The 15033-nt window shown below is 38.2% G+C and overlaps 2 protein-coding genes across 5 annotated transcripts; both read left to right on the top strand.

Moving 5' to 3' along the window:
* Positions 1-2435: 2435 nt before the first annotated feature.
* mavs (mitochondrial antiviral signaling protein) lies at positions 2436-9522 on the top strand. Its single transcript, XM_019072216.2, has 6 exons — positions 2436-2673; positions 5634-5699; positions 5987-6116; positions 6226-6406; positions 6491-7170; positions 7318-9522. The coding sequence occupies exons 3-6, from the start codon at positions 5994-5996 to the stop codon at positions 8080-8082; spliced, it is 1749 nt and encodes a 582-aa protein (XP_018927761.1). The 5' UTR covers positions 2436-2673; positions 5634-5699; positions 5987-5993; the 3' UTR covers positions 8083-9522.
* Positions 9523-9606: 84 nt separating this feature from the next.
* Positions 9607-14291, top strand: pank2 (pantothenate kinase 2). Of its 4 annotated transcripts, XM_042736595.1 has the most exons (8): positions 9607-9721; positions 9859-10106; positions 10991-11343; positions 11861-12114; positions 12208-12384; positions 13411-13534; positions 13745-13870; positions 13954-14291. In XM_042736595.1, exons 2-8 carry the CDS (start codon positions 9878-9880, stop codon positions 14002-14004), a joined length of 1314 nt encoding a protein of 437 aa, XP_042592529.1. In that variant the 5' UTR covers positions 9607-9721; positions 9859-9877; the 3' UTR covers positions 14005-14291. The 4 variants fall into 4 exon arrangements, with proteins under 4 accessions (XP_042592529.1, XP_042592528.1, XP_042592530.1 ...); XM_042736594.1 differs by lacking the exon at positions 9607-9721 and having other exon boundaries at positions 9730-10106; XM_042736596.1 differs by lacking the exon at positions 9607-9721 and having other exon boundaries at positions 9982-10110.
* The last annotated feature ends 742 nt before the right edge of the window (positions 14292-15033 follow it).

Raw genomic sequence — 15033 nt, 5'->3', positions numbered from 1 at the left:
ATGTGCTTTAAAATGTGTATTTTGTAGTCCCTTTTTGGTTGATTTCAAATGCAACCTAAAATGCAGGTGCTAATAGTTCAAAACATTTTGAATGTGATTTGTTAAAAAATGTTACATAGAAATATGCTTGCATGCTTAGATTTTTTTTTTTTTTACTAAATATACAAACTATATACTATATATTTAATAGATGTCTTTATTTGTATGCGGTATCAAAAGATTAAATATTGAAGGAAGGTTCACAAAAACCACGTGAGCATGCAATATTGTTGGTCAAGAGCTCACGGTGGATGCTATTTTAGTGCAGGCTCTATTAGTGCCAAATGAATGATTAGCTTTAGGTGCTTTTTGCAAGAGGTGCTTTTAAAAGATCACTGTTCTTTCCACTAAAAGCCTGCTTGGTTACATTACAAATACCCTCTGACATTTAACATTCTAGGCTGGTCATACTGTGACATGCATGCAGTAAAAAAAAAAAAGGCTATATAGGCTATATAGCAGCAATGAATAATATCCACAAAAGAGATTGGAATTCACAAGCAAATGGAAATGTACATTTTTACTTAGCAGCTTGTCAATAAGCGTTGATTAACTAAGCTAAACATACTTTGCACAGCTATCTATTACTTATAGCAACTTGGCAGTAGTGCTGTCAAACGATTAATCGTGATTAACTGCATCCAAAATAAAAGTTTTTGTTTACAGAATATATGTGTGTGTACTGTGTTTATCTATTATTTACATATAAATACACACACATGCATGTATATATTAAAGAAAAATGTGTTATGTTTATATATAAAATATTTCTATATAATATAAATTATATTAATATAAATATAAACATGTAAACACATGCAAATATTTTATAAATATATACTGTATGTGTGTGTTTATATATACATAATAAATATACAAAGTACATACACATATATTACGTAAACAAAAACTTTTATTTTGGATGTGATTAATCGCTAATCATTTCACAGCACGACTTGGCAGATTTCTTTTTGTTTGCATAGCAAGTCTCTATGAGATAAGCACATGATGCCACTAATCTAGTACATTCACAATGTCTTCGCCAAAAGTATTTACTATAAAATCATAAGTATTAACTATAAAATGTGCAACTATTTATACACTCAATATTAGGTAGCTATTTACTTTAGACTCAGAGAGCATGAAAAAGAAGTGTTTAAAAAGTACAGTATTGGATTTACTATGTTTGAGCTAAACATAAGGCCAGTGATTTATCATGCACAGTATTCTGCTTTAAGTGGCCCATATACACACAAACACAAGAGATTGGCTGTAGCCTTAGGAGATATGCTCATATTATGTATTTTCTATAGTATAATAGCCATTACACATGAAGAGAGTGAAAGATGCAGTCACTGTGGGAACTGAGGTGGATGGGATAAAGAGAAGAGGGTGACAAAAAATGGGATTACAGCTCCATCCACTGGCCATTTAGAGAAATATATACTGGGGTGACTTGGTGAACTGGCCATTGATACATATATGAGGGCACATGCATATAGCAACATAAATAATCAAATATACTATTATTACTCTGTTATTATTCTGCTGCACCCTCTTTCTCTTTTCCTTAGATGACTTGACAAAATCTCCTTTTCTGTGTGCTATTCAGATTTAGAAAGCTTAGGGGGCACAAAATAGGATCCATCGGGGGAGCACAGTAAATTTTATAGTAGTTATTTTTTGTTAATAAGGCTATTATGTGTTTGCAACACAGGCTTTTAACTAAATACAAGGACATCTTAGTAAAACAAGAATAAAACGAAGCACATTTGCTGGGAATATTTCAGATGTATTAATAGTGTTCAAAGCCTTTACTTTCTCAGATGATCACTCTCTTTAGGGTTTTGTTTAGGTTGGTAACGCAGATCACTAAAGGATTTATTTTTGGGAGTAGACCACTTCTTTCTGTCATTGCTGCAGATGTATGTAATGCGCATGTCTGAGAACACGCGTCTGCGCAGTGTACACACCGTGCAACTCAACAGTCACGCATGCTACATGTAACTAACTTTACAGAAAATGTGAAAATTAATTCCATAGTTACTGTTGAAATTGGACACAAGATTTGTACACATTTAATATTTATATTTTTTTTTTTTGGTGGCAACATCATCGGGCCACAAAAACGGCGGCTCGAGGGTCTTAGACCATTAAAATGAACTTAAGTAGCCTATACGTTCAGAATGTGCATATCCCTCCCTCAGAGTTTATCAGCGTTCAGTGGCGTCTTTATCGGTTTTTACAACTGCCATACCTTTAACAGCTGTACAATTAAAAAGGTAACCATGCATCTCAAAGTCTACCTGACCTAGGATCATTTTTATTTATTTATGTCCCCTACGCTCGCTGCACCTGCCAACAAAATGATACAAATAATAATAGTTATGGTTTTTAAAATTGTCCTATTGCAAGACGATACGATTCCAAAATATTTTTTGCAACACGGAAATATGAGAATTCAGTGGCGGAATATTGTAACAAGTTGATGCACAGTTCCGAGATCCAATGAAAAAGACAAACCGCGTGTGATGACGGGAGGGGTGCGCTTTAAACGCTGAACGGAGGACGTGCAAATCGAAACTTAGTGGTTCAGTCTGCGAAAGACCTCACAGACTGACCTTCCTCTAAAGGGTAAGTTCAAATACACTTCATATTTCTAGTGTTAGTTGTTTTGTGCGTAAATTATACTGTACTTGCGTTTCGTGTAGTAACGTCTGGCCTGCATATAGCTCGCGCACAGTAGGCTAAAGGTAGGTGACGATTTCACTTACAAACAGACAGACGTCTCTTGAAAATACGTGTTACATAAAGCACATTTTAATAATTTAAGACGTATGAATGCGCGTTTTGTATGTTTGTAACTCCTGCGACCTGGTTTTCCGCGTAAATTGACCTGAAAAATCATGCTCAAATATCGATTATAAAATTTCGCTGAACTCTTTTTGCATGGGATTCAAAGTTTGCTTTTTGTCGTTATTCTTCATCATTTACGCCAGGCACACGTAATACATACTTTAAAGTATATGCTGCATATCAAGACAGGTAGGTGCTTCCTGGTCACCTCGAAATACTTGACAATGTTTCCTCAAGATTTTACAGGGAAATGGTGCGGTCGTTTAGAGGACATTCCACATGAAAGCAGGCTTGCCAGTTTCCTTGAACATAAGCCAATTACGCAGTCTGTCATTGTGACCTCAACCTCGTGCTTTAAACCCTATAATAATTGATTAAAAACTGTGAATAGTCGCGGACTTGGCTGGCCGCACATTAGCTCTGAGGAAGGATAGCACCTGCCTACCTGTCTAGTTTAGTGTGGATTAGGACAGTAAATGAACCTTTATGTCTGTTATCATTCAAGAGGACATATACTAACTCTGTTCCAGTTAAACTATTTCATGTTTGACCTTTAAGGGACGTGAACTATGGATTAACCTGCAGTGCCTTAGTTTAGAAGAGCAATACTGTCATTGAATCTGACAACAGATTATAATTTCTGAGCTGTTTAAGTGAAAACATACTAAGATTCAGACTCAAAACAAGTCTCTGATGATTTTTTGGAGTCCTCCTTTTCGCTATGAGATTGAAGACTAGATGTGCTGTGATTTGTTAATGCTTTACGCGTGTAGTTATGTGGCACAGATGCAGGGGATGTTTGTGTGACTGTCTGATTTGTCAGTCCTGTCTAAGGTAAGACTCTGGGCTGAATTTTTGAGCTTGTTTGATTGAGCTGGCTTTTAAGGGGCATGAATATTTAGTTTGAATACACGACTTAATTCTTAATTCTCATAATAGAAAAAGTAGGCCTAAATGCTTGTTTAAATGCTTGAAATTTAATTTTATGAATTGTGCAGTATAAACATATGAGCAAACAAACAAACTAATATATCTATATATATATATATATATATATATATATATATATATATATAGATAGATAAATAAATATTTAAATGGATGAGTTGGACATGTAGTTTCTAGCATATACATGTCTTCCTACAAATTTGTATTAAGAGTTTTGATTCAGGACTTTATGAATCAAATTCATAGTTTTTCTATTATACAGTTTATATAAAGTGGTATTAAACATTAAAAGTAATATTATATTGTATAATTTTTCTTACTTTTCTACTATGGACAATAGCAGTAATAAATAATAATAATGAGTAGATGTGTCATGGTAGTTTATGCCACAAAAAAATGTTGTATGGAGCATATTGAATGGAAATATTTCATGTGAATAGCCGAACTGAACAGGTCAAATAACATAGGAATCCATTGAAAAGCAGGGCTTCACCATTAGCTTTTGGCATTTTTCAGTTTTGTACATGATTTCCCTCCTTCTGGGAACAGCAGATATATGTGTAACCGAACATTTTGAGGGAAAGAGGAGCAACGGTTGCAGAACAACAGTCGTTTTTTGCTTTGATCTTTGGAGATCATTAATTTTTCAGCCAGCAGGGTAATGTCCGGTTCACATCAGTTTTGTACTCCGTACCATACAAAAATACTGAAGTATACACTCATGTCAGAATCACTTTGTTACAGCTGTGATGTGTTGTGTTAGATAATAGGCCTACTGTAGATCGTTTTAAGTGCAAATTATTAAAATGTGCTACAATGTCCTGTCAGTATTGTTAAATTTTAAATATAAATGAGTTTGTATGTGACACAAGCCGATATACAGATATCAAAATCAGGTTGAGGTATCACACCAGTAGACCACACAAAACAAGGTTTGCTATCTAGATACACTTTGGCCCATTCATTCACAAATGAAAATTATTTACAAATATACTGTACATGAACTCAGAAGCTTAGCATACATACAGCTTAGCATAATTGAATAATATTATGTGTCTGCAGGAAAGCAGCTCTGATCTGTCTGTCACCAAATGAAAAATGTATGTCGTCATTACATGAATGCATGATTTAAAAATACATTTAATAAGCCCTTACAATCGAGCACATCAAAGAGTTACATTATATAGTCATTAGCACATTAGCCAAACCAAAAATGGACAGAGCTATGATCTATAATGACCAATGTAGTACTCCTGTGAGTTTGGGAAAGAATGTGAATCATTAGAAAAGACAGAAATGCATTAGACATAAGTGGTGGGACAAATGTTTTTAAAATGTAGAGTGGATATGAGGATTGCTCATTCAGGGACATCCCCAGTATTGATGAGTCAATGTTGCAAAAATGATGCAAAATCTGCATTACGTTCCTCATATCCGATCTAGATTTTACAAACATTTGTCACACCGGTTATATCAAATGCATTTCTGTTTCATCTGTTGTTTGAAAGTGTTTTCTAATGAAGGCCAAATGGAAACTTAAGGATTTCCCCAAAATTCTCATGCATACACCAGTTTTCATTTTCACTTTCACTTTCACTTTCAAGGCTTCCCACATCCAGAAGTGCTGAAGCAGGATGGATTAAATGAGATGATGCAATCATATTTCTAGCATTGTCAGTAGACTGAACTCTGCCCAGCTGATTATCTAACATTCTAATTCAGTTTTAATTATAACCCTCTCAAACTTTGAAGATTGCATTTGCAATAATTCTCTCTAATTCTTTTCCCAGGTCTGATTTGGAGTCCAGATTCAGGGACACAAAGAAAAGGCTGTTGAATTTTACTATTTAAAGCAGGTAGTTATTTTCAAGTATGTGTTTTATTTAGTGCAGGGGTGTCCATTCCTGCTCCTGGAGGGCAACTGTCCTGCAGAGTTTTGCTCCAACCCCAATTAAACACCATTAAACAAGCTAATCTAGGCATACTAGATACTACCAGGCCGGTGTGTTCAGGCAAGCTGGAGCTAAACTTTGCAGGACAGTCAGTGTCCCTCTGGAGCCAAGTTTGGACACCCCTGATTTAGTGTTATTAATTACAATAAACCACTAAATAACACTGATTTCTGTCATTCTTTCTTTATAAGTGCAAAAATGTCATTTACACGTGAACAATTTTATAACGAGGCAATAAGGCCGAATTTGGCTCGTTTTTCATCAACGGTCAAAGTGAGAGATATCTTACCTCACCTGCCATGCCTCACACTCACTGATAGGGTAAGCAGAACTACATTTAACTACATATAACATCACAATTATATCTAGATATGCAAAAGCAAAAGGCTTAGGTCAATTATTTCTTTTAATTCAATTTGTGTTTTTGCAGGAAGAGGTCGAAGCCAAGAGAGAAACTTCTGGAAACTTCACTGCTATGCAGACACTTCTGGACAATCTACGCAGACGTGAGAAATGGCCTGATGAGTTCATCACTGCACTCCGGAACTGTGAACATAGGGAACTGGCTAATGAGATGAGAGCTACTTATGACAGGATCAGGGGCATCACAAGTAAGAGCTTTCTTGCTTGTGTGCAAAACAAATTATGAAAAGGAGGGACGTTATTTTATGAATGCCTTTTTTCTTTATCTATAGATAATGCTGCTCCTGCTGCTCCTAAACCCAGACCAGCACCTGCAGCAGGTGCTGCTTCTACTTCATCTGGTTCCACAACAACCACAACCACAGTGACAGTTCATGCAGTCCCAGCGACCACACCTCATCTGCTGATTCCACCCTCAGGGGGAGCCCCAGCAAGTTCAATGGCCCCTTCCAACGCTGCAGCCCTAGAACCATCTCCTGCTCCTGTTAAACCTCCTACTCCAGTTCCAGCACCTTCTCCTGAACCAGTTTCCCAAGCTGAAGTAGCACCTCCTGTTGTAGCTACTTCCCAAGCACTTCACCCTCCTGTAGGCTCAGTTTCTGAAGTGTCTTTACCTGTTCCAACCGCTGAGAACAAAACACCTGCTTTAGATAATTCAGATGGCTTGGCTTTAACAGACCGAACCACCATCTCCTCATCAACTGGTGAAGCTCTCCTCTCCACCTCAAGTGCTCAAACATCCTCCTCAGACACTTCCACTGCTCAAAACCAAATAACAAAGCCTTACACCACCTCCCAGACTTCTCCGAAGTCAAAGAACACCCAGGTGCCAACAGCAGACAAAGATATTGACACTTCTGAGAGACTTCCTGTCCAAGACACTAATCCCTCATTGAGAATGCAAAGGACATTTCAGGAGCCGGAAGAGATCTCTGACCCAACTGCAAATGGGGTAATGCTCAACACAAAGCACTTTACTGTTGTTCTTAAGCAAATCTGTGACACAGCAAGTTCATTATTTCAAGTTCACTCTATTTCAAGTTTTTCCAGTGGTTAATCTGTTGTTATTTTGTGGCTTAATCTTCTGTTTTCTCTGCAGGGGATTCAGAGGAACAACACTGTTGGGTTGCCAGTTTTCAATAATGCTCCAACAAATTCTACCAGAACATCTCAGGCAACATCTTCTGCACCTGCTGAGGTGGTTAATGCATCTCCTTCTTCCATCAACCAGGAATATTTCAGCAAGCCTGGTGTCCTTCAGCCTCCAGAACCCCAGCAGAACAGAGCAGAGATTCTTCCTGTCTTTCAAGAGGAGCCTTGCTCAGTGGTTTCAGATGATTTGGAGATCAGTAACGCGACAGACTCTTCCACAGAACTTGGAGAGTCTAATAGTCTTGCAGACCAGAACTCCGCTCCCTTTGATTCTGCTACTCAGTCCTTTCAAGACCCTCCATACAATGCTGCTCCCTTGACCCATAACCAGCCTGAGGAGGACCACTATGAATCTTTCTACGAGAATCATACTCAGATAAATGTAATCCGGTATGCTGAAGAGCCATCTGCTGAAAATATGAATGGTCAGCCACCAAGCATGCTGCAACGTAGCAGAGTCATCTCTGAGGACCAGCGTACCCTGAACTATGTTGGCACAGAAAGTGCAGTTCTTCTTTCTGAGCCATCTGGGCATGACCGTAAGAAGTCAACCACCATCAGCATTCGAGAGGAAGAATCCAGTGCTGCTAGGCCAGAGCAGAGAGGAGAGGGGCGCCCAGAGTTATTCAGGATAAACAACTTCCACCTTATTGCTGCTGCAGGGATTGGTCTTTCTGCTGCATTCTTGGCCTGGAAGTTCACCCACAAATGAAAATTTCATCATCATGTACTCACTCTCGTGTTGCATGAATCCCCATGACTTTTTTTTTCAATGAAACACAAAGGGGCTTATTAAGTGAAATGTCCAGGCTGCTCTTTTCCATAAATAACAGCGGATAGTAACTGGTGTTGAAGAAAAGGACAAAACGTACAATAAAAGTAGTCCCTGTAAGGTTTGTGCTATATACCAAGTCTTCTATAACCATTCGATAGCTTGCTATAAGGAACAGACTGAGATTTTAGTTGTCCAACATGATCTCTTTCTCCAAACTCTCCAGTGGTTTTATCCTCATGTATTATTTCATGTGTGCACATATAGGTCTATATGTAATGGTTTGCCACGTGCCTTACATAGATATGCCTTGTACGCCAGGGCCAATAATGAATTTGACTGCCATTGCATCTGTGAAATGTTTCACTAGTAAATTGATTGTCATGGAGCTTCAAAGTAATTTGGAGGACCCAGTTTGACTGGTACTACATTGTACAACAATTTGATGTATTGTGAATTGTGGTGAGGATATATAGAAGAATATATCCTGTGTGTGACAGACCATGAATATAAGGAGCATTTATGAAAAACTCATTTGGAACATATTACATGGACTGGACAATTGCTCCAGCCCTCTCCTTAAGGAACTCTTTCTCCATCACTGTCCCATATTTTCTGGACAGTTGGACCCCTGTAAGAGTTTCAAAGTGTCCACACACACAGAACGCTGTCCACTTTTGACAAAAATCAAATGTGTTCTCCTAATCCCTGCTATAAGAGTTACCTATAGTGGTATAACTGTTAAGATAGATTAGGCTAAATGCAAACAGAACCAAGTGCCCCATGGCCCAAGATTATATTGTTTATATTGCTGATATGTAAGTGTTGTGTCTGCAGAAGTCTCCAAGTCCAGTGCACAACAGTAATACATCGATATGTAGTTGAAAAAGATTGTACACTGTATTCTAGGTATATTTTTAAGTTCACACATTCTCTGAGATGTAAACTTGTGTTCTTTGGGGTTGCTGGCGGCGTTGCTCTATCGTTTGAGCTGCAGAAACAACATAAGATTCATGCTATTCGCATCAAGTTATCTGTGTAAGGGTAAACTGCTACATGAACAGCATTGGAAATGACTGAATGCATTACATGTACACTTTTAAATGTAATTCATGTCATTTTTAATCAGACACTGCGCTTTATCCACACTTTTGATGTGAAATGATCGAACCTGATTTTAAATGCACTGTATGTGTTAATGTTACTCCTGATCTTATGAGTATTTTATCTGGTTATTGTAGGTTTGCTAGATAAGTTACTGTAATTCAGGGGAATATTTGCGCTAATATTTGTTTTGCTTTTGTGTACTGCTCAATATTGATCATGCACAGTCAATAATGATTTCCAGAAATGTTTCTGAAATAAAATATCCTAACTTGAGTCTTTCTGCTCAGTCACATTCAGAGCATAAAGAGGCGGTGAAGCTCGTGAAGTAATGATGCTTGTAGTGTTGTTATGTGAAGCGCGTCATCTACTGTTGAAGAACACAACGTGCGCGCCAGTAAGGTCACGTGTGAACCGAACTGAGAACCTGATTGGCTCTCTGCGACTTCAGTTGACAGGAGAAGAGCTTTCTTTGGTAATTCGAGTAACTGTGCTTGTGTTGTAAACACAGCGACGTAAACACTTTCTATGGAGATGTGAATGGCAATATGAAATACAGACTATGCATTTATATATGTTAACTGTGATTTTTCTGCTTAACAATCGATGTAGAATTTTTTGGTAAAAGATAATGGAGCTGAACGGCTTCCACTGTGACGGCGAGGGATGTGCGGAGGAGCAAGAGGAAGAACCGACAGCGCTCAGGCTGCCTCGATCAAAGACGGAAACGCCATGTAGCATAATTGCTACACCGGGCGCAGAGAGCGCAGCGGCCGGCGGCAGTGCACTCCGAGAGCAGCGGGTGTCAAAATCGACGCCGGTGATGCTGAGGCTCGATTCACTGAAAAAGAACAGGCCGCGTAGGTGAACCATCTTGTTATGGCGCTAGGTAACAGGGTTAACGGAGCTGACGCCACGGTGAAATCACAGCGATAAAAGGCCAGATATATATATATAAATTAGACCAGTAGTCATACGTTTTATAGCCATTATAGTATTTTTTTTGCGCTCATGGTTGCCATCATATTACTGACTAATATACACTATACACTTAAATGTTTAGACTATAGATAACATTAAGCATTAAACGTAATACAATTCATATATTTACTTATGGTTTAGCGTTAATACTATAGTCTAATTTACAGTTGATGAAATTAATAAGCACTTAAGATTTTCTTCAGAAATCTTATATATCAAAAGGCGACCCAGCACAGTACAATGGTACAGAGTAATAACGTGTTATAACCAAAAATCTAATATTTAAGAGTGTGACATTTAAAAAAAAAAAAAAAAAATTGTCGTGTTGACTTAATCAGACGCAACCATTCAACCATGCTACTCAATTTATTGTGCAAGGAACAAATATTTATTTTTGATTAATGAGAATTTTTTTATTCGAAATTAATTATTGTGTATTTGAATTCAACAAGGATGCCTTTTTTTTAATGCATTATACGTTTTGTTTATTTAATGTTTGATGTTTATTGTTAGTAAATTGCAGTCACGATTGTGGATTTTAAACTATTTAGAAATTATCCCAAATTGTACTATTTAGAAATGTCCCTTTTACTTACAGGGCTGAAAATGTGCCAACCTCAATGAAAATTACAGAAAATAAAACTGCTCATATGTAGCTAACGGTGAACTTTTTCCAAAAATAAAAGTGAAATGAGCTTACTCACAGAAAGTGTTTAGAAAATGCACAAGGTATTGAAGTCACTCCACTGTTATTGGTCCCCAGCCTTCCCATGGTTTGGCATGGACATTGGTGGCACATTGGTGAAGTTGGTCTACTTTGAGCCCAAAGACATTACAGCAGAAGAAGAACAGGAGGAGGTGGATAGTCTGAAGAGCATCCGCCGCTACCTCACCTCACACACCGCCTACAGCAAAACAGGTATACGAGATGTTCACCTGGAGCTCTCTGACCTCACACTTTGGGGCCGCAAGGGCAACCTGCACTTCATCCGCTTTCCCACACATGAGCTGCCTGCCTTCCTGCAGATGGGCAGAGACAAGCACTTCTCCAGTCTACACACCACCCTCTGTGCCACTGGAGGTGGTGCATTTAAATATGAAGATGACTTCCGTACGGTGTGTTCAAGCTCACATTGCTGCGGTTATATATATTATTTTATGTGATCTGTTTAAAGGAATAAATAGACCAAAAATGAAATGATGGCCTCAAGCTGACCGAGATGTAGATGAGTTTGTTTCCTCATCGGAAAAGATTTGGAGAAATTTAGCATTACATTACTTGCTCACCAATGGATCCTCTGCAGTGAATGGGTCCCATGAGAATGAGAGTCCAGACAGCTGATAAAAACATCCACAAGTAATCCACATGACTTTAGCCCATCAGTTAACATCTTGTGAAGTGAAAATCAATCATTAAGATGATTACACTTGTATGTTTTTGTTTTTATCAGCTGTTTGGACTCTTATTCTTACGGCACCCAGGATCCAGTAGTGAGCAAGTGATGTAATGGTACATTTCTCCACATCTGTACCTATTTAAGAAACTCATCTACACCTTGAATGGTCTGAAGGTGATTTTTGGTGAACTATTCTTTGAACTAATTGGTTCTCTGTGCTGTCTGTCTTCTCTTAGATGGCCAATCTGCAGCTGTTGAAGCTGGATGAGCTGGACTGTCTGATAAAGGGGGTTCTGTACATTGACTCAGTGGTCTCAGGTGGTCCACCTGAATGTTACTATTTTGAGCATCCAACAGACCCTGAGCGCTGCGAGCAAAAGGCATACAACCTGGAGAACCCCTATCCTCTGCTGCTTGTCAACATCGGCTCTGGTGTCAGCATACTGGCTGTATACTCTAAAGACAACTACAAGCGTGTTACTGGAACCAGGTTGGTCAAGACTTAATAATATTGCAACAGTTTAACAAAATAAATGGGCTTTTTACTGTAAAGCTATAGTAATATTTTCGGTCTCCCCTTTAGTCTTGGTGGTGGTACATTCCTTGGGCTTTGTTGCCTGTTGACTGGATGCTCCAACTTTGAGGAGGCATTGGCGATGGCCACAGAAGGGGAAAGTACACGTGTAGATAAACTAGTCAGGGACATCTATGGAGGCAACTATGAACGATTTGGCTTGCCAGGATGGGCTGTTGCCTCCAGGTACAGGCACATACAGTACACTAGAGTTTGAAATTTGGGGTCTTTTTTTAATGTTTTCAACAGGGGATTTCGCACCGCGTAGTTCTAGGAACTTAGTTCTAGGACTAGCCAGCAAGGTGGTTCCTAGAGAACCAATTTCTCACCTGGGCTGTTTTCCTGGTTGCATTCGGACCGGCAGCAGGAACTCTGAAGCAGCCGACAGCAGCATCTTTATTCGCGTTATTTACAAACATCAACAATCAGTGAATGGAGAACGCCATGATTGGAGCTGTTTTTGTTGTGTGTTTTGGGTTTGTGATAACGGAGATGGAATGTAAATGCACAATTTACGCAACTGAAAGAGCAAAAAGTTGGGCTAAGAAACTAAATCTCCTGACAACTTGCAGTGTTACATATCTAGACTGTGAAAAGAACACAGTGCTGCAGACAACAGGTAAACGCCATTTAAAGCTGTTTTCCATGTTCATGGAGTAAGTATTTTTACATGGCTTTTTAAAAAATGGCATGTAGCCGGTGTTTCGTATGCATTTGGCCAATCAGCATACACTTATGTCACTGGTAGTTCCTATAGAACTGTTTAGACCCTACTCTGAAGTAGGAGCTAATTTAGTTCCCCAAACAGAGTTCCTAGAACTAAAACCGTTAATAGTTCCTGCGATGTGAACACGCCAAAAAGTGAGTAGTTCTGCCAATAGTTCTAGGAACTATGAAAGGTTCCTCCGGTGCGAAAGCCCCTGTAGTTCTTAAATCAATCCAAATTAATTCAGGATTCTTTGATGAACAGAATAGAAAACTTTTGCCACATCATGAATGTTTTTTCTGACACTTTTGATTAGTTTAATGCATCCTTGATGATTATTATTTTTTTTTTTTTTAACTTTTAACCCCAAACTATATGTAAACATTAACATTGTTATTCCTTATATGACACTGTTATCATTTTAAAATGTTTCTGTAATGACCCTGATAATAGACATTAATCAGTTTAATCAATATAATGTGTGTGTGTATAATTTTCTTTTGTAGCTTTGGGAATATGATGTGCAAGGAGAAGAGAGACTCAGTCTCCAAGGAGGATCTGGCTAGAGCAACACTTGTCACCATCACCAACAACATTGGCTCAATCACACGCATGTGTGCACTTAACGAGGTACACGTGCACATCCACACTTTAAATCACCAGTATGTTGTCCTTGCCCTTGTCTGTCAGCCTCTTTACAGTGCTGCCTTGTGGAATCTGGATCAAGCAGCATTGTACAGGGCTATGAGAGACCAGGCGCCAATCAGCTCCTTGGAGACTCCTCTTAAAACAATGACATCTTTTGAGAATCAGTGGTCATTATGAGTTTCTTCCATTTAGAACATTGAAAGAGTGGTATTTGTTGGGAACTTTCTGCGAGTGAACACATTATCCATGAAGCTGCTCGCTTATGCTTTGGACTACTGGAGCAAAGGACAACTCAAAGCCCTGTTCCTGCGACATGAGGTGTGTGTGAGTCTTTGTAATTCCTCCAAAGCTAAACAATATCTAAACAAATCACTTCAAGTCATTTTATTTGTGTTTTTCAGGGTTATTTTGGTGCGGTTGGTGCACTTTTGGAATTACCAAACCCATCCTGATCTGCTACTCAATCTTAGTTCACAGCTTTTACCAAAAGAAAGAAATATTTATGCAAACAGACCAAAATTGCCTTCAAATATTAGATCATGCCCTCAACTAAACAGACCCAGCTCTGACATCTTATTAATACCAAAACTATTACTATAATAACATCTGCTAATAATGTGCTATACAGTCAGGTTGAACAATCAGAATTAACCACATGCCTATACTAGTTTAATGAATTACTGCAAACATTAGAACTGTTTAGAGCCTTTAACTTTTAAAAAACAGTCTTATGTAAAAACAACCACTTGATATAAGAATAAGCCAGTAAGAGCTGATACTTTACATAGCTTAAATCACAACCATGTGATTAGACATCATTTATAATGTGTCAGCTTTCATCTTATACTGTACTATCATGGTTATGAACTGATATTGCATCAAGCAGAAGAACAGTGACTGAAACTTGTATTGTTTATGGTTTCTAGTGACAGTAATCATTATGGTACATTGCACTATTTTTGGGGCCCAGTCATCATATACTCAAAAGCAAGCTGATCAGTCAAGCATTTTGCTCTCTTGTATATGTAACTGATGCAACATAAATGCAAAATTACTAAATATAATTTTTGTTGTAGATGTTGCAGTGAGTTCAGAATCAGAATTTCATGAATGTAATGTAGCTCATATTAGTGAAACGTTGTTGTTTTGACAATCTGTGCATAACTGTGAGAGAGAAAGGGACCAGGCAAAACTTTGACCTATTTTCAGGTAGAGGAACAAAAACTTATACACTGTGGATAAATCTCCTCTTCAAGCCTGAGAACTGTTTTTTTTTTCTATTTCTTTTCTTCCTTGGAATAACTTTGGTGTCCCTGTTGCATAAACCAGCACTGAACCAACTTGTGTTCTTTTGCCTTCTCTTTATAGTCTGTGTATGTTACTTGCTTATTGCTCAAGTCTGTATAAATAATAGACAGTTTGCTCATACACCAGCAAATAAGAAGTGCCTTGCGTTTTGTGTTTAAAACATGAAAAACAAG

This window comes from Cyprinus carpio, chromosome B13, assembly GCF_018340385.1.
Source record: "Cyprinus carpio isolate SPL01 chromosome B13, ASM1834038v1, whole genome shotgun sequence".
Lineage (NCBI taxonomy): Eukaryota > Metazoa > Chordata > Actinopteri > Cypriniformes > Cyprinidae > Cyprinus > Cyprinus carpio.
This window is presented reverse-complemented; position numbering and strand designations above follow the sequence as displayed.

What these genes read in the sequence shown, in the direction of transcription:
- mavs (XM_019072216.2), top strand. Translation starts at nt 5,994, where the DNA reads ATGTCATTTACACGTGAACAATTTTATAACGAGGCAATAAGGCCGAAT. An exon ending in GCCTCACACTCACTGATAGG is followed by an intron (nt 6,117 to 6,225) that starts GTAAGCAGAACT and finishes GTGTTTTTGCAG; the next exon opens with GAAGAGGTCGAAGCCAAGAG. An exon ending in CAGGATCAGGGGCATCACAA is followed by an intron (nt 6,407 to 6,490) that starts GTAAGAGCTTTC and finishes CTTTATCTATAG; the next exon opens with ATAATGCTGCTCCTGCTGCT.
- pank2 (XM_042736595.1), top strand. Translation starts at nt 9,878, where the DNA reads ATGGAGCTGAACGGCTTCCACTGTGACGGCGAGGGATGTGCGGAGGAG. An exon ending in ACTGAAAAAGAACAGGCCGC is followed by an intron (nt 10,107 to 10,990) that starts GTAGGTGAACCA and finishes ATTGGTCCCCAG; the next exon opens with CCTTCCCATGGTTTGGCATG. An exon ending in GGATGGGCTGTTGCCTCCAG is followed by an intron (nt 12,385 to 13,410) that starts GTACAGGCACAT and finishes TTTCTTTTGTAG; the next exon opens with CTTTGGGAATATGATGTGCA.